At 44.1% G+C, this 19,256-nt stretch overlaps 1 protein-coding gene across 2 annotated transcripts; it reads left to right on the top strand.

Annotated features, from left to right (window-relative positions):
- Nucleotides 1,515-17,865, top strand: ENPP5 (ectonucleotide pyrophosphatase/phosphodiesterase 5 (putative)). Of its 2 annotated transcripts, none has more exons than XM_001927534.6 (4): nt 1,515-1,615; nt 4,569-5,432; nt 8,312-8,488; nt 14,857-17,436. In XM_001927534.6, the coding sequence occupies exons 2-4, from the start codon at nt 4,604-4,606 to the stop codon at nt 15,282-15,284; spliced, it is 1,434 nt and encodes a 477-aa protein (XP_001927569.1). In that variant the 5' UTR covers nt 1,515-1,615; nt 4,569-4,603; the 3' UTR covers nt 15,285-17,436. The 2 variants fall into 2 exon arrangements, with proteins under 2 accessions (XP_001927569.1, XP_005656285.1); XM_005656228.3 differs by having other exon boundaries at nt 1,559-1,753; nt 14,857-17,865.

The following is a 19,256-nucleotide window of genomic DNA, read 5'->3' as shown; positions in this document are numbered from 1 at the left end:
TGTAACAGCTAATTAGATGTTGAAACTTAAGCTGGGACAGCCAGGCAGATGTTATTGCCCATTGCAGGGTGGTCAGAATTAGGAATTCCAGTTGTGGATTGGCAAGTCAAAGACCCAACAATAGTCTCTGTGAGGATGCAGGTTCCATCCCTGGCCTCGCTCATTGGGTTAAGGATCTGGCACTGCCTCAGCTAGGTGGCAGATTCTGCACAGAGGCAGTGTTGCTGTGGCTGTGGTGGAGGCTGGCTGCTGCAGCTCCGAGTCAACCGCCAGTCAATTCTAATATGCCACAGGTGCAGCTGTAAGGAAAAAAAAAAGAAAAAAAAGACTTAGGCCCGGGAATTGTGCAGATGGAGAAATTGTTTCAGGGGAGCTGAAAGTCACTGCTATAATTTATAATAAATACAGTTGGAATTATATTGGCAACTATGCACATGTCCGCATTCCCTTCGACCTAAAATACCATCATTACCAAAAAAAAAAAAAAAAAAAAAAAAAAAATCCTGAAAAAATAAATTCACTACTGTAAGGGGATAGAAGGAACAGGGCCAAAGAAGACTTCCTGATAGAGTTCCCGTCCTGGCGCAGCGGAAATGAATCCGACTAGGAACCATGAAGTTGCGGGTTCTATCCCTGGCCTCGCTCAGTGGGTTAAGGATCTGGCGTTGCTGTGAGCTGTGGCCTGTAGCTCTGATTAGACCCCTATCCTGGGAACCTCCATATGCCGTGGATGCGTTGCTAAAAGGACAAAAGACATAAAAATAAAAAAATAAAAATAAAAAATAAGAAAAAAAAAGACTTCCTGAGAGAGAAATCAGACCTGAAGTTTATAACTCTTCGGTATATGTGGAAACAAAGCTAGGAGCAGAGCAGAGTCTGGCGCTCATATGGAACTATCAGAATAGCTGTTTAGCCTCTTAGCCTGTGCCAATTAACCTGATTCTGAATCTGGTTTGATTTAATATGTGCGCTCTCAGGTGCCACACTACTGCAGATCTCTGAGAGCTGACATTGCAAAAACCCGGACAACAAGCTTTGCGGCTGCAGAGCCGACTAAATTAAATCCTTTACAATTAGATTTTGCACCCTCCCATCGACATCCTGGACTGCTGAGGTGTTTCTCAGAGCAAAGTCCAGGGTACGGCACCACTCATTTGTAATAAGAGAAAAAATAAAAACAAACACGAGAGATCGAATAAGAGAATAAAAGTAGCTTTTAACAAAAACAGAGTTGGAGCGCACTAACTACTGGGGTAGCGCAGTATGATCTCGCTGCATCACCGACTACAGCCCGTCTACAAAAGGAACGGTGCCAGAAAGGTTTTGTGACCCAGCAGAGGGGACCTCAGAAACCGATCCCTTCGGCTCCCCGGGCCTCCCGGCCGGGTCCAAACCACCCTTCGCTCCCCTGGCTCCAGCCCTATCCATCCTCGGAACCCGGGAGCGCCTTCCCCACTGCGGCTGATTGACAGGCAGGGCAGCGACTCCTGGGAGCCTGGCTTTCTCTCCACCGCCCCGGCAGTAACAATCATACCGCAGCCAATCGGAGCCAAGGGGCGGGGCCTGCAGCGGGGGGAGGTGCTGGTCAGGTGCTCTGCGCCGAGGTGGTGTGCAGGTGAGCAGCTGCGGGTTTGGGGGCGCTCCTTGCTCCCGCCGCCTCCCCCCTTTGCACCGGGTCTGCGAGAGGGAGTCCCCTCCAGGCCCTCACTCCCACTGCCCCAAACTGATGCGGACTGAACGGATCGCTGCAAGGGTAAGAGTCCCCGGGAGTGGGCGGCTGGCCTCCCGGGGACCCACCTGCCTCCAATGGGCACCCCCCCAAACTGCCCTCACCCCCAGTTTCCTCTGTACACGTACACAGAGCCCACGTTAGGGCATCTGTTGGCCTCGGTGGGCGGCAGTCTGCGAATTGGGAACGTACCCGTGATGCTTCCCAGAGCTGGGATGGAATCCCCGTGGAAAAGATGGGGCGCCGCATCACCTTCTTGACGTCTATTCGCTCTTCACCTACTTCTCCTCACTTTCCCTCCTCTTGTTTCATGGCGCCCCTTCCCTCCAGATTTCGAAAGCTGTTTGGGGCGGGGGGTGGGGGTGGGAGGGAGGATAGGGTGAGGGTGGGGTAGGAACTGGGAAGCAACCCAGTGAAATCTGTACCTAAATCTAAGTATTCCTACCCCCCCCTCCCCCGTCGCCGGGTGGCATTGTGCTTGGAAAAGAAAGAAATCAGATTTCTTCCATCCCGCCCCCATGTCTCTGTAGCTTTCTGCCATCGTTGTGATAACGCTGGTTCTTACCAAACATTCCTTAGCTTGGGGCAATTCTTAGCCTTTGTTTATTTTCATTTGTCCCAGGAAATCGGTTCTTTTCTGCTTACCACAGTTGCTAAATTAATTTACTGAAAGAGGAAAATCAGATGTCTCTGTGTAGTCGATTCTTGTTTTTAGACTTAAATATATTTGATACACAGTATCCTTCCTTGTGTTAGGCAGGTAGAGAAGAAAGGGGGGAGGGACCTCCATCCTCAGCCGGAGGTGTTAGTAAATATATTTACAGTTCCTTATTGGAACCGATTTTTCACGTTCTTTCCAGAACTGGAAACTTTGTTGCCATTTGAGAAATAGTTTTTGAATTTAATTTTTGAACCATTGTCTGGAGAACATTACCTAAAATCATTTCAGTTTAAGTAATGCTCTAGGTATGCTAAAATCATGGTTACAAACAAATAAAAGAATTACTGCATCTGAAAGCAAAGCAAGCATACCAAGCAGTTTTTATTTTCCTTATTTTATTTATAATATAGCAGGACAAGACAGGGTCTGTTTTTGAGGTTGAAAAATATCTTCAGCATGTTCAAATTAGAAAGATGTGGAAAGCTGAATTCAATAGGTTTCTTGGCACAAAATGCAACTAGATCCAGGTTTTGTTGGGCTAATAAATACCTTCATGCAAGAATGGATGGAAGAAGGAGAGAACAAAATATCCTCACTGGATTTGCAGGCCCAATGAGAACTGACAAAATTTACATATGTATTGTTTATGCATGTTGCCTCTTATTAGCACTCTTGAAGAGAATAAAGCTTTTTGGAAATATAGGCAGATTAACAACGGTAACATCAACCTTAATCTGAAGAGATTATTTAATCCTGGGAAGTGCCTTTTCTACACACATCACTGATACAATTAAACGTTGATGAACTTGGAGTTCTGGTCCTGGCTCAGCGGAAATGAATCAGACTAGGAACCATGAGGCTCCAGGTTCGATCCTTGACCTCACTTGGTAGGTTAAGGATCTGGCATTGCTGTGAACTGTGGTGTGGATGACAGACGCGACACGGATCTGGCATTGCTGTGAACTGTGGTGTAGATGACAGATGCGACTCGGATCTGGCATTGCTATGGCTGTGGCATCGGCCATATGTGCCACCGGTATGGCCTAAAAAACCAAAAAAGAAAAAAATGTTGATTAACTTTAAGAAGGTCAGCATCAGATTTCAGAATTATGTTTTTGTTTATACTTAGTTCTAATTATTTTAAAGAAGGCTGTTCTTTATTAATACAGGAATGTACATTACTTTTCACAAATGTATTAGAAAGTCACAAACTTGATGTCACTTCAAGAAACCAAGTTCATCTATTTTCTCCTCTCTCATGACATCTTTCACCATGATGGACCAAACATAAGGCCTGGTCTTTGAAAAATGGAGGTGTACATATTTTTTTTTGTCCTTGCCCTTGGCTTGTGGAAGTTCCTGGGCCAGGGATCAAACCTGCCACAGCAGTGACCAGAGCCATGGCAATGACAGACAACACTGTATTCTTAACTGCTAGACCACCAAGTATCTCCTGTACATATGTGTTTTTAAAAAGCACTCTTTTTTGGATTTCCAATGGTAATTCCTGTCGCTAGGTTCCTAGGGTCCCGCTAACATAATAAGTATATCCACAGGTATTTGACCATACAAATCTTTCTGACCAGGAGTCAGAGGTCTGAGTCAACCTAAAAATGGCTTCTGAAAAGTTGTATGTAAATTATATCATCTTTTATTTTATTTTTGTTTTTTTAATCTGTTTAGTGCCAAACCTGCAGCATATGAAAGTTCCCCGGCGAGGGGCAAATCAGAGCGGCAGCTGCCGGCCTACACCACAGCCACAGCAACGCCAGATTATCTGAGTCGCACTTGTGACCTCCCCTGCAGCTCACAACAACGCCGGATCCTTCATCCACTGAACAGGGCCAGGGATAGAACCTTCATCTTCTTGGACACTAGTCGGGTTCCTTATTGCCGAGCCACAGTGGGAACTCCATGTCATCTTTCAAAATGATATTTTAGGAGCTGTTTTAAATAATTTCTTTGAGGAATGTTTTGATCAATTCTTGGAAACTAAAACAGTTTCTAAAATGCAAACAAACTGCTCAGCTTCATGTTTAAGACGCAGTTCTGCAACATGATCCTTCCAGGCTGTGGTTTACGATAGAACTGGAATTACTCAGCAGCATCACTCTCAATTGGGGTTCAAGTATACAAAACAAAATTATTGTCATTAATTTCTATATGTTTCTTATCCAGATTATCTTACACGGAACCGATCAAGTTCTTTGAAAATGACCTCAAAATTTCTCTGGGTGTGCTTCCTACTTGCTGCATTAACACTTGCAAAGACATATTCTCTCCAACCAGACCAGCAAAAAGTTCTGCTAGTTTCATTTGATGGATTCCGTTGGGATTACTTATACAGAGTTCCAACACCCCATTTTCATTATGTTATGAAACATGGGGTCCATGTGAAGCAAGTTACTAATATTTTTATTACAAAGACCTACCCTAACCATTATACTCTGGTAACTGGCCTCTTTGCTGAGAATCATGGCATTGTGGCAAATGACATGTTTGATCCTATCCTGAACAAATCCTTCTCCTTGGATAACATGGACATTTATGATTCTGAGTTTTGGGAAGAAGCGACGCCAATATGGATCACGAATCAGAGGGCGGGACATACTAGTGGCGCGGCCATGTGGCCTGGGACAGATGTGAAAATACATGAAAGCTTTCCTACTCACTACCTCCCTTACAACGAGTCCGTTTCCTTTGAAGAGAGAGTTGCCAAAATCATTGAATGGTTTACCTCGAAAGAGCCCATCAATCTTGGTCTTCTCTACTGGGAAGAACCTGATGACATGGGCCACCATTTGGGACCGGACAGCCCGCTCATGGGACCTGTCATTTCAGATACTGACCACAAGCTAGGCTATCTCATACAAATGCTGAAGAAGGCGAAGCTGTGGAATGTTCTGAACCTAATCATCACAAGTGATCATGGGATGACGCAGTGTTCTGAGGAAAGGGTCATAGAGCTTGACCAGTATCTGGATAGAGACCACTATACCCTGATTGACCAATCACCCGTAGCAGCTATCTTACCCAAAGAAGGTAAGTCTGAATTGAGGGGTGAGCTGGGGGCTGGGGCTACGCATGCCCAGTGCTTTTGAAGGGGGGATTTTGTGTCTGTCTTTCCAGTGGGCTTGCCTCTGACATGGTAAAATTCCAGAATCGAATCCTTAGACACTGAAAAGACAAACTCTCTTTTCACAGCGTCTAATTTTTCCCTTTTTCCTAGAATACTGAAACTGATGCTCCCTCTATGTTTATGGTAGTCCTATCCGATATGGGGAAAGCTACAGCTTCCATTTTCAGAGGACTGGGGATGGGAAAATACATACAAAATATGCATACCATTGCAGTTATTTTATGGAAGCCCCAAAGCCTTCTGTGGACCCTTAGGAAAGCAGAGGGTTATGGGAAGGAGAAAGCTCTGGTCGTTCTGAAATTTAGTTTTCTTATTGATAAGCAGGGGAAGTAATAATAGTATTTTGTGGGGGGTGGGCAGAGGGCTTGATGTGAAATCTCAGTTCTCAGACCAGAGATTGAACCCAAGCCACAGCAGTGGAAGCCCCAAATCCTAACCACTAGACCACCAGGAAACTCCCAACTGTACCTTGACCTTTTTACAAACCTCTCCGGGAAACCCCATTCCAACCCTGTCACTCATGATTTCTGATTTCAAGATAGGTGAACAAGCCCCAAAGGTTCAACATCCCCAGATCAAAAGTAAGTGCAGAGCAAGCCTCTGCTTGTCTGACTTCTGTTTTATCACCTCCTGGTGTTCATCTAGGTATCAGGTGAGAAAACAGATCCTTGAAAAGCTGAGTGCCTCACAAGTAAGAATTAGATCCCGTACAGGGCAATGCAGAGGATCCTAGTGAAACGGACAGCACTAGTGGCTTGAACGCAACCTAAACCCAGACTGGGACTTAAACCCATGGTTTTAAATGGAAATCACTCACCCAGTGTCTGAACTCACTGAAATTCAGGTTCTTCATGCCTCCACGCAGAAGGAATTCAGTGAGAGACAAAGTGATTGGCAAGAAATAGATTTAAGATCAGATGCTTGTGAGAGATGCAAGCAGGCAGGCAAGGAGGCTCTGCCCCCAGGATCCGGTGGGCTACAGTTTTGTCATCCAAGGGGAGTGGGGGTCAGAAAAGACTGCCTCTTCCTCTTTCTTCCAGCAGTAGCCCATCCTTTGTTACCGGGTAAGGTGTGTATTCAAGTCAGCAGAAGGGTGGTCCCCAAACTCCTGCCCTTGGTCTGAATCTGAATGCAGCCCTCATCCCATCCCCCCGCCCCAACGACCTGAGGCATTTCTCGCACCTCCACTAGTCGAGCAAGCCTGCCCTGTTCTGATGGCTTTCTTGAGCAATTATTAACTTACAGTGGTCTCCCAATGTCCCCCAGGTTTCCCTCTTTATTTATGGTCCTTTACTGGGATTTTACAGCTACCTGTGCCGACTCCATCCCTATCGCTAGGAGACAGTGAATGTTAAGATATGCACGTGCACCTGCAGACAAACTTTTTAACAAATTCAATATAAAATAGTCACTTTTGGTGGTTAAGAAAATTACCTTAACCTTTTAATTTTCCTTGTAAAATTGGTATGATGTCCCCTAATAAACAGATTTGAAAAACAAGAGACGATTAAAGATAGTGATTCCTGCAGTTTGAAGTTACTGGGAGTACTTCTGCCTCCAGGGTTTTTAAAGAATGTTTCCATTTTACAACCTGCTTTGCCGCTTTGGTCCTTGACCAACCCTCCCCCTCCACATACCCTTATCGCCTTGAGATTCTCTGTCTCTGGACTGAGAGCTATCAGGACTGAGCTCTTTGTTTTTGTGTGGGTATTGCAGTGCCCTGGACGTGGAACTAAGTGCCACCAATTCGCACGTGTGTGGGTATTTTGTCTTCAGATATTAGAGATTTCTCTTTGTATAAAATGCCCTCTCCTAGGAATCTGGATTAATGGATGCAAACTGTTGCCTTTGGAGTGGATAAGTAATGAGATCCTGCAGTGTAGCACTGGGCACTATATCTAGTCACTTATGATGGAGCGTGATGGAGGATAATGTGAGAAAAAAGAATGTATACATGTATGTGTGACTGGGTCACCTTGCTGTACAGTAGAAAATTGACAGAACACTGTAAACCAACTATAAAAGAAAAAAATAAAAATCATTTAAAAGAATAAAATAAAATGTCCTCCCAAGAAGAATTTTTTAAATTTATTTATTGCTTTTTAAATGCCCACTAGTTGCATGTGGAGGTTCCCAGGCTAGGAGTCAAATTGGAGCTACAGCTGCCAGCCTACGCCACAGCCACGACCACAGCAACTCGGGATCTGATGTACACCACAGCTCACTGCAATGCCAGATCTTTAGCCCACTGAGCGAAGCGAGAATCGAACCCGCAACCTCATGGTTCCTAGTCGGATTTGTTTCCACTGCGCCACAACGGGAACTCCAAGATGAATTTACTTTAAGAGGTTACTTCTCAGAGTCCCCGTTGTGGCTCAGCAGGTTAAGAACTCACACAGTGTCTGTGAGGATGTGGGTTCGATACTTGGCTTTGCTCAGTGGGTTAAGGATCAGGCGTTGCCAAAAGCTGCATATGTGGCTCCGATCTGGTGTTGCTGTGGCTGTGGTGTAAGCCGGCAGGTGTGGCTCCGATTTGACCCCTAGCCTGGGAATTACCACATGCCTTGGATGCCTTGAAGAGAAAAAATAGTACTTCTGAGTTTCCCCCCAAGATTATTTCCCCCGAGGGGACGCCTCTGGCTAGGCTTCCTAAGGTTGAGCTTGTGACTCTCCATGTCAGAAGGATGCCTGTGTTGACTGGCCTCTGTTGCCCCGGTTGCTTCTTTGAATGTCCCAGCCAGTGTCTTCGTTCTGAGTGCCTCTCCTCCTCCTTCTCTTTTAGGTAAATTTGATGAAGTCTATGAAGCACTAGCTCACGCTCATCCTAATCTTACTGTTTACAAAAAAGAAGAGATTCCAGAAAGATGGCATTACAGATACAACAGCCGAATTCAGCCAATCATCGCGGTGGCTGACAACGGGTGGTATGTTTTGCGGAATAAGTCCGACGACTTTCTGTGTGAGTATGTGATAGTGTTTCTCCCCATTCTGCATCCTTGTTGGCTACAGTGGAGGCCAGGCGGAAGCCGTTTTTTCGCTGTTCTCAGCAATTTCTTTACCGATCAAATAACTAGCTCGTACCATGCATTAATAGCTAAAGAGGAGTTCCCGTCGTGGTGCAGTGGAAATGAATCCGACTGGGAACCATGAGTATGAGGTTGCGAGTTCAATCCCTGGCCTTGCTCACTGGGTTAAGGATCTGGCATTGCCATGAGCTGTGGTGTAGTTCACAGATGCAGCTCGGATTCCACGTTTCTGTTGCTGTGGTGTAGGCCAGTAGCTGTAGCTCCGATTGGACCCCTAGCCTGAGAACCTCTATATGCCGCAGGTGTGGCCCTAAAAAGACAAAAAAAAAAAAAACAAAAAAAAAAGCTAAAGAAAGACCCAGTAAAGATTCCAATAAAGGTTTGCTAGAGGAGTTCCTGTTGTGGCTCAGCAGGTTAAGAGCCTAACATAGTGTCGATGAGGTTGAGGATTCAATCCCTGGCCTCGCTCAGTGGGTTAAGGATCTGGCGGAGGTCACAGATGCAGTTCAGATCCAGTGTTGCTCTGATCTGGCGTTGCTGTGGCTGCGGCATAGGGCTGCAGCTGCAGCTCTGATTCGACCTTATCCCAGGAACTTCCATATGCCATAGGTGCAATCATGAAAAGAAAAAAAATTTTATTGGGGCTTTAAAATGAAGTAACCTCCTAAAAATGAAACATTTACTTCTTTTGAAGCCATCAGACCAAAGCACAGTCGCCTGTACTGCTAATTACAACCATTATGTTCTTGAGCAAAACCTAACTGAAGGGGGTCAGTTGAATCATTTTCTGTATCTGTTTCATATTCAGATTTCATAAGAATGTAATCTCAATTTTTCTTTGCAGTTCTTAGCTTTCTAGTTTCTTTTGCGCTTCTGGCTCTACCAAATATAGGCCAGCTTGCTTTACACCTTAGGAACATTTCTATCAAGAACTGCATATGGCATGGATAAAAATATATCAAGATATATTTCCCTAATTAATACCAAGTGTTATAATTTGGGAGATATTTCCACTGATTAAATTTAGAATATAATGAAATCCCATTTAAAATTCAAGCATGCAAAATAAAGAACTTCCTGCTCTCTGTAGGGTATAATTTCCCCTTTTCACATAGCTTTTAATAAGTTAGTCAAATGGGAAGTTCCCCATCGTGGCTCAGCAGTAATGAACCTGACTAGCATCCATGAGGATGCAGGTTCCATCCCTGGCCTCGCTCAGTGATGTAGGTTGCAGACGCGGCAAACTCCCCATCCATCCCACTTCCTCCCCCTCCCCCTTGGCAACCCCAAGTCTGTTCTCTATGTCCCTGAGTCTGTTTCTGTTTTGTAGATAGGTTCATCTGCGCCATGTTTTAGATTCCACATAGAGGTGATATCATATGGTATTTGTCTTTTTCTCTTTCTGACTTACTTCACTTAGTATGAGAATCTCTAGTTGCATCCATATTGCTGCCAATGGCATTATTTTGTTCTTTTCAAGGCTGAATAGTATTCCATTGTATATATGTACCACTTAAGCCATTCATCTGTGGATGGACATTTAGGTTGTGTCCATGTCGTGGTTATTGTGGATAGTACTGCGATAAACTACAATGAGGTACTACCTTAAACCAGTCAGAACGGCCATCATTAATAGGTCTACAAATACCAACTGCTGAAGAACATCTGGGGAAAAGGAAACCCTCTTTTTCTATTGGTGGGATTGTAAATGGGTACAACCACTGTGGAGAACAGTATGGAGGGTCCTCGGAAAACTAAATATGGAATAGGATCCAGCAATCCCACTCCCAGGCATATATCCATATTCAAGAAAATATATATATGCCTGTCATTTGCATATCTGCTCTCAAATTCCCGGCTCTTACCCTCCTCTGCTTTGTACCACCAGTGACTGATCCCTGCAGAGTGAAATTCCCAGGCTCCTTTGGGAATGGTTTCTGGTGAGGTTTGGCCAAATAATGGGAACAGGAGTTTGGGGGAAGCCCAGATATTTGACCCTCACTCTTCCTGCCCCAGCCGTGTCTCTAACGTTGGCCTCATGTCCTCTGTAATCCCAGCTCTGGACCACTTCCCTCTCTATGGCCTCAGCATCTCCTGGGTACTCCTGGTCTTGGGGCTCTGGAGTCACCACATCTTCCTTCTGTACCTCCAGCCCTGGGGGCTGTGGGAGGTTCCCACTGTTCTACTCACCACGTGACCTCCCCATCCCTTGTTTGTGGCTGAGCTTCTGCAGTTTGTTACTGAGCCCCCATCTGAAATCCCTCCCTCTTTTTTTTCTTTTTAGGGCTGCACCTGCAGCATACGAAGTTCCCAGGCTAGGGTCAAATCAGAGATATAGCTGCCAACCTACACCACAGCCACAGCAACACAGGATCTGAGCCATGTTTGCAACCTACAACTCTGTTCATGGCGCCGATCCTTAACCCACCAAGCGATGCCAGGGATCGAACCCTCATCCTCATGGATACTAGTTGGATATGTTTCCGCTGAGCCATGAGGGGAACCCCCTGAAATTCCCTCTCTTGAACTACCTGGTTTGGCTTCTGCCTTCCTGGCTGACATGGATATTAGCATGCACTACCCACCAAATCACTGGGAGTTGTTTCTGTTCTGTTGCATGAATGTGGAAGGAACTATAGTATGTCAACACTATCTAGAAATGCTCTTTGAGGCATAGGTCCTGGATACATAGAAGAGATGTACAAAAATGTCCCTTTAGGTAGAATTAGGTTCCCATCTTGTTTATTGGGTGACCAGGAGAGCAGTTGCCTGGAAGTGACATTTGTAGGGCATATGTAAGTCATACTGGCACAAGTGTACAGATACATGGGTTCTGGTCCTTAAAACAGGGTTTACAGACAGATAATAATCTATAAACCAATGTTTAATCAAGCTAGGAGAGCTGTTTTAAGAAGGCCTTTAAACATTATTATCTTTGGCTATGAGAATAGTTGCCACATTTATATGTTCATTTTTAGGTTAGAGGGGCTGATCACGCAAACACACACACACAAAAAAGAAAGAAAAAAAGGAAGGAAGGAAGAAATAAAAAAAGAAAGAAAGAAAAAGAAAAGAATTGCTAGGCTCTTCCCATTGTGGCTTAGTGCGTTAAGAACTTGACTAGTATCCATCCCTGGCCTTGTTCAGTGGGTTAAGGATCCAGCATTGCCACAGGCTGTGTAGTGTAGGTCTCAGATGCAGCTCGGATCTGGTGTTGGCCGTGGCTGTGGTGTAGGCTGGCAGCTGTAGCTCCAGTTCAACCCCTAGCCTGGGAACTTCCATATGCCTCAGGGGTTGCCCTAAAAAGAAAAAAAAAAGAGAGAAGAAAAGAAAAAAAGGGGAGTTCCTGTCGTGGCGCAGTGGTTAACGAATCCGACTAGGAACCATGAGGTTGTGGGTTCGGTCCCTGCCCTTGCTCAGTGGGTTAACGATCCGGCGTTGCCGTGAGCTGTGGTGTAGGTTGCAGACGCGGCTCGGATCCCGCGTTGCTGTGGCTCTGGCGTAGGCCGGTGGCTACAGCTCCGATTCAACCCCTAGCCTGGGAACCTCCATATGCCATATGCCATATGCCGCGGGAGCGGCCCAAGAAATAGCAACAACAACAACAACAAAAAGACAAAAAAGACAAAAAAAAGAAAAAAAAAAAGAAAAGAAAAAAAGAACTGCTGTTTCTGAGGAGATTTTAATTACAATTTATGTTGAATATAAATGTAAGTGACCCTCTTGAAATTTTGGTTTGTGTGAACTATGATTATGTAATAGATGGGTCACACCTATTTTTTTTATTTTTGTCTTTTTGCCTTTTTGCCTCCATGGGCATATGGAGGTTCCAGGCTAGGGGTTGAATCAGAGCTGTAGCTGCTGGCCTACACCACAGTCACAGCAACGCAAGATCTGAGCTGTGTCTGCAACCTACACCACAGCTCACGGCCATGCCAGATGCTTAACCCGCTGAGGGAGGCCGGAAATCAAACCCTCGTCCTTACCGATGCTAGTCGGGTTTGTTAACCCCTGAGCCACTCTGGGAACTTTGGGTCACACCTACTTTGAATAGAAGACTTTAATAGTTCTCCTATTGATGTCTTGATGTCACCTTATATTCAACATAATTATAGATTCAACAGATAGTTAAGCACTGACCACTATAGGCCTTCTCAGCCTGAGTTGTGTAAGAATTCAGCCCAAATGCCCCAAAGCAGTGGTTCTCTAAATGTATTCCCTGGACTAACAGCATCCAAATCACCTGGAAACTTGTTAGAAATGCAGATTCTTGGAATTCCTGTTGTGGCTCAGCGGTTTACCGAACAGGACTAGTATCCATGAGGACTTGGGTTTGATCCCTGGCATCACTCAGTGGGTTAAGGATCTGGTGTTGCCCTGAGCTGTGGTGTCAGTCACAGACGTGGCTCGGATCCTGTGTTGCTGTGGCTGTGGTGTAGGCCGGCAGCTACATCTCTGACCGGACCCCTAGCCTGGGAACCTCCATATGCCTCTGGTGAAGCCCTAAAAGACAAAAAAATTAATTAATTAAGAAAGAAATGCAGATTCTTGGGCCTAGCTCAGACCTACTGAACTAGGAACTGTGAGGGTACTACCCAGCAGTCTGTGTTTTTGCCTGCACCCTCTAGCCCCGGGGGCTCATACACATGCTCTTATGCATCGCTTATTAAATTCTCTTCTGGGTCAGGCATATATGGTAGGGAGCACGGCTACAAAACAAAGTCCCCGGGCATGGGAGAGGTTTGTATTAAGTCATCATGTGTTCACCTCAGATCTGATTTTCTAGTAAAAGGTGAGAGGGGAATGGATTATCTTTGCCTTTGTGTTTAAAAGTCTGGATCCAGCTTCTCATAGAAATGAGCACAGTAGTCATCCATTCAATTATAAAATTATAGTCATGACACATTTCGCAATGTGCCAATATCGATGAATTAACTAGAACAGCACAGTCCTCTGTGCGATGATTCCTGGTGATTCAGAAGTCCAGCATTATTTTCAGTTGAATAATAAACTCAAAAGAGGAGTTCCCTCTGTGGCTCAGTGGGTTACAAACCCAACTAGTATCCATGAGGATGTGGGTTTGATCTCTGGGCTCACTCAGTGGGTTAAGGATCCATCGTTGTCGTGAGCTGTGGTGTAGGTCACAGACGTGGCTCGGATCCCGCGTTGCTGTGGCTATGGTGTAGACCAGCAGCTGCAGCTCCGATTTGACCCCTAGCCTGGGAACTTCCACATACCGAGGGTTCAGCACTAAAAAAAAAGCAAAAAAGAAAAAAAAGAAGCTATAAATAAATAAATAAACTCAAAAGAATCATAGCACTTAGAATGACTTCTTCAGATAGATTTTGCCAGGAAGATTTGGAATTACTTTGAGACAATAACTTTCAGAGGAGCCGATGTAGAATTTTCTTTCTGGACATGTATTCCCATTGCATGTCTCCCCGTAGCACGTATAAGCAGATGAAGCTGATTTGCTGGTCATTCTCACCACTTTTTTTTTTTTTTTTTTTTTGCATGTGGAAATTCTGGGGCCAGGGATTAAACTCAAGCCACAGTGTGGACCCAAGCCACTGTAGTGACAATGCCAAATCCTTAACCTGCTGAGCCACAGGAGAACTCTGAAACTTTTTTCTCATTTTTTAAATTTTCTTTCACTTATATTTTTGGCCATTCCCATGGCTTGCAGAAGTTCTGGGGCCAGGGATCTAACCCACAACACAGCAACAGCCCAAACCACAGCAGTGACAATACCAGATCTTTAACCCATGAGCCACAAGGGAACTCCCTGATCTTTATTTTTCAAAAGTAGATTGGACCTGTAACTATAGAGGTTCGATTTTGGAGGTGTCTTGTTTTTATTGCTTTTCCTCTTTTATAGGTAATTATGAACTTATTGGCTTCATAATTAAGCACTTTTATCCTTTTATCTTTGCAACAATAACTGAAACATAGTAGGTACCTAACAAGTATTTGCTGAATATTAGTTTACCTGCCACCAAAACCCAAAAAGATCACTTTCATCTTCCCCTGCCTTGACTCGGCTTTGCCCTTTATGCTTTTCCTTGTGCTGCTTAAAGAAACATTGGCCTGTGATAAAGATTTGTGATTGTTTGACTTTTCGTTTCCTGAAGTGACCTGTGACATTGACAATAGCAGTGATTATTTGTAAAAGACCCTTTCATTTAAAAAGTCAAATTAGGGAAAGTTTGCATCGAAGTTCAGAACTCAGCAATACAGCCATTATTTCCAGTTTAATGCCATCCGTTTGGCTAACCTGTTCATGCACGTTTTATCTTCACAGTAGGCAACCACGGTTATGATAATGCATTAGCCGAAATGCACCCCATATTTTTAGCCCACGGGCCTGCCTTCCGAAAGAACTTCACAAGAGAGGCCATGAACTCCACGGATCTGTACCCCCTGCTCTGCCACCTCCTCAACATCACTGGCATGCCACACAACGGGTCACTCAGGAATGTCCAGGATCTGCTCAGTTCCACAGCGCCAAGAGCAAGCCCTTACACGCAGAGCCCTCCTTTCCTGCGTGGTGGTGTCAAACCAAGAGAAAATGAGCAAGAGGAGTCATACGCTTATTTCCTAGGGGTCTCTCTCGGAGCCATTATAGTTATTGTCTTTTTAATAACTTTCACTAAACATTTAATTCGCAGTCAGATACCTGCCTTACCAGATTTTCAGTCTGAAATATCTCAGCCATTATTACAAGCCTAATGCTATGTTGATGGGGAGGTTGCATAGTTATGTCAGTGTTTAAAGGTTTCCCATTCTAGGAAACCAGCTTCAGGCATTTGCACAGACCATTTAGCAGATTTGTACATAGAGAGGCTTGTGCACACACACACACGCACGCACTCATAGGCACATGGATCAAATGACACATCTGCAAAGGATGGAAGATGGGGCGGTATGTTTGCATTGCTCTCTCTGGCTTAGGGCAATGTGGGGCTACCTAAGATCCTGCTTTATTTGGACTTGGCACATAAAATGTATATATTTAGCAACTTTGCACTATTTGAAGTATCATACAGGATTGCACTTTAAATTACTCTCCTGGAGTTCCCGTCGTGGGGCAGTGGAAATGACTCCGACTAGAAACCATGAGGTTGCGGGTTTGATCCCTAGCCTTACTCAGTGGGTTAAGGATCCGGCATTGCCCTGAGCTGTGGTGTAGGTCACAGACGTGGCTCGGATCTGGCGTTGCTGTGGCTGTGGCATAGGCCAGCAGCTCTAGCTCTGATTTGACCCCTATGCCAAATGGAAACCTCCATATGCCGCAGGTGCGGCCCCTAAAAGCTAAATAAATAAATAAATAAACTACTCTCCTGATAGGTACTTTTATATGAAATGCACTTTATTGACTGTAACATCTCATAACTCATAACTCGGTTGAAAAAGACAATTTTTTATATCCACGTCCCAGCCTACCTCTTGTTCCTTGTTCAAACAGAATCAAATTTCTAATAATTCCTAAATAATGCAGAAATCTATCTCCTTACATTAGGAGAATAGGAGGTAAGTGAAAACTCGATGATGAAAATGACAGCCTTTGTACATTGAATTTGGGGAAGATTGCATTCTCCACAGCAGGGTGGGCCCTCCTTGTCCTAACTCATTTCCTCCCCGCCTTGCCCCCCAAAAAGAGATGCAAATACTGAGGGACTCATCCTAGGCAAATTGTTTCCCTCCTGAGTCATTACTGCTACTTCCTGATGTGTCATTTTACTCTGATAATAAGACACCACGAATATACATTTCTTTCCTCTATCATCCAGCACTAGCCGGAGTGTAAAGGATCAGGCACCAGCTCAGCCATGTTTTCTCTTGTTCTGTAATTATTTGCTGCTTTGAAAACAACATCGCTATTAATCGCATTAAAAATCAGTTCAATGAAATTATTTTCTTTCTGGTAACCTGTCAGTAACAGAACACAAGCATCTTTTAGATTTGAGCATTTGAAAGTCCAGAATTGCAAGAGAGCACAAATTATACTAGGGAAAAGTGTAGGGCACACAGTCCTTGAAAAGAGCTGTGTGGTGCTTGTGGGGCAGAAGGGGGGTAGTGGTGGAAATTAAGACAGGAGCTTGGGGGAAAAATTAGGCAGGACCATTTTTCACAATGTACCCAGAACAGTGCTGAAGGGTACCTGATGGCAAAAAGTAGTGACATGTCTCTTAGAGCTAACAGGTATTGAAACAGGAGAGGCTGAGATGGAGTTCCCGTCGTGGTGCAGCGGAAAACAAATCCGACTAGGAACCATGAGGTTGTGGGTTCGGTTCCTGGCCTCACTCAGTGGGTTAAGGATCCATCCACAGCTCAGATCCTGCGTTGCTGTGGCTGTGGCGTAGGCTTGCAGCTCTAGCTCCAATTCGACCCCTAGCCGGGGAACCTCCATATGCCGTAGGTGTGGCCCTAAAAAAAAAAAAGAAAAGCTGAGGTGGTAGCCTTGTTTCCTGAAAGGTTTGAATATCCACTCAACAAGTGCTCAGTGAAATCAAAGAAAACTGTCGGTTCACAAATAGACTTTACCTCCTGGGTAGTTTTTAACCTTCCTGGTCACCTCAGCTCCTCCTTCCCACCATGAAAAGCTGTGCTTTTGCAGGTTGGAGTGAAGGTAGTATTACTTAGGGTTTCTTGGTGGAAAAGAAGCAGCCCTGGAAAGAACAGCTTCCCTTGAAGAAAATAGAAACCTGTCTAGAGACACATGGCCTGTAGATAATTCTTGTGATTTTGCATATATTTATGCACCAACAGGCTAGTAAGTAAGTGAAATGGTGAATGTATTCCAGAAAGAAAGGATAAACTAGCTGTAAAGAACAAAAGTGGCACAGTTAAATATATCCTTGAATTTAAGTGCTTCCTAAAATCAAGTGAATGAATGATTTTTAAATGATGACACCAATAAAGAATGCTATTGGTACCTGATTCTCCTTTCAATATACAATCTCTTAATGGAACAGAATGAAATCTCTAGAAATGACTAGATTGAAAAGCTGAGAAGTTAGGTGGTAGATGGTGAACTCAAGAGGTCTGAACTCTGGACTAGACATTTTAGAACAGGTAACCACTTGTGTTGGCTTGCTTTGTAGCACTGAATTTATTTGCGTTATTGAGATGCCCATCTAAAGACTGAAAGATAAAACTTTTCTGTACAAGCATTATTTTTCGAATGATGTGTACGTTGAAAATCAACTGCTGCATTAACTTAATTTAGAAGGTGCTGTGACCTCACTAGTAAGAAGAAAGTAAATTCTGTAACGTTTACGAAATCATTAAAATTCTGATGTGAAGATTCGATGATTTGAGTGGTTTCTTTTATTTACAGATACTTAGTTTCCTATAACATTTCAGCAGGAGCGTTTACCTGAAGGACAATAACATTTTAAACCTTGCTGGGAAAATCTAGTCACTCATCATCTTGAGATGGTTTTGTTGTGGTTTTGGTTTTACCTGCCTGTCTCTAATGATCAGACTTTGTATGCAGTCAACACAAATGAGCACATAGAAATAAAATGTAGGCTGGCTGACCCTCCTAACTCTAAGAATTTTAGGAGGGTCAGAGGAATGGGATCCCCCCACCTCCAACACCGCGACAATTTTGTTCAACACCCTCCATCAGCTGTTTTGTAGATTTATGGGGTTTGGGGTTTGTTTGTTTGTTTTGCTTTTTAGGGCCTTACCCGTGGCATATGGAAGTTCCCAGGCTAAGGGTCAAATGGGAGCTACAGCTGTCAGCCTACACCACAGCTTAAGGCAGCACTGGATCTTTAACCCACTGAGCAGGGCCAGAGATTGAACCTGCATTCTCATGAATACTAGTTGGGTTCTTAACCTGCTAAGCCACAACAGGAATTCCTATTTTGTAGTTTATTAATTGACAGGATTTTTCTTGTTCACTTGTATGTGTTTGTGTATGTTTTGCAATTTCTTCTCCCTTTGGCACCTGCCATTTAATTTAAGATTACTTTTCAAAATGCTTTCTGACCTCTTAAGGTAAAACTAAGATCCTATTATTATTTTCATTTCTTATAAGAACTGATCTCTGGAAAACCTAATGTAGATCCTAGATCTTTTAGTTCTCAATTTTTTTTCAGTTATTCACTAATTAAAGGAGACAAACTCAAGAATCACAGAGCCAGGAGGGGTCTGAGGGACCACTGAACCCCTGGATTTAACAAGGATCCTCTTGGAGAGACTTGCATAGCATCTTTGTGCTCCCTGGAGTCAGAGCCCAAGGGTCCTGATCCAGGTTGGGGGTAAGGATTTCAACATAATGCATTATGGAGGCATGATTCAGGCCGTAACAGGCTGGGAATGAAAAAACCAGCAAACAAAAACAGTAACAAAAGGCCCTGGAAAAATGAGAAGCTATATGAGAAAATACATTCACATCTCCAAATTTTTTTTTTTTTTTTTTTTTTTTTTTTTTTGCTTCTTTTAGAGCTGAACCCACAGCATATGGAGATTCCCAGGCTAGGGGTCCAATCGGAGCTACAGCTGCTGGCCTATGCCACAACCACAGCCATGCAAGATTCAAGCTGTGTCTGCAACTTACACCACAGCTCACGGCAACGCAGGATCCTTAACCCACTGATCGAGGCCAGGGATTGAACCCATAACCTCATGGTTCCTAGTTGGATTCATTTCCACTGCACCATAGTGGGAATTCCCACATCTCCAATTCGA

This window comes from Sus scrofa, chromosome 7, assembly GCF_000003025.6.
Source record: "Sus scrofa isolate TJ Tabasco breed Duroc chromosome 7, Sscrofa11.1, whole genome shotgun sequence".
NCBI classification, from domain to species: Eukaryota; Metazoa; Chordata; class Mammalia; order Artiodactyla; family Suidae; genus Sus; species Sus scrofa.
This window is presented reverse-complemented; position numbering and strand designations above follow the sequence as displayed.

What these genes read in the sequence shown, in the direction of transcription:
- ENPP5 (XM_005656228.3), top strand. Translation starts at nt 4,604, where the DNA reads ATGACCTCAAAATTTCTCTGGGTGTGCTTCCTACTTGCTGCATTAACA. An exon ending in AGCTATCTTACCCAAAGAAG is followed by an intron (nt 5,433 to 8,311) that starts GTAAGTCTGAAT and finishes CTTCTCTTTTAG; the next exon opens with GTAAATTTGATGAAGTCTAT. An exon ending in TAAGTCCGACGACTTTCTGT is followed by an intron (nt 8,489 to 14,856) that starts GTGAGTATGTGA and finishes TTATCTTCACAG; the next exon opens with TAGGCAACCACGGTTATGAT.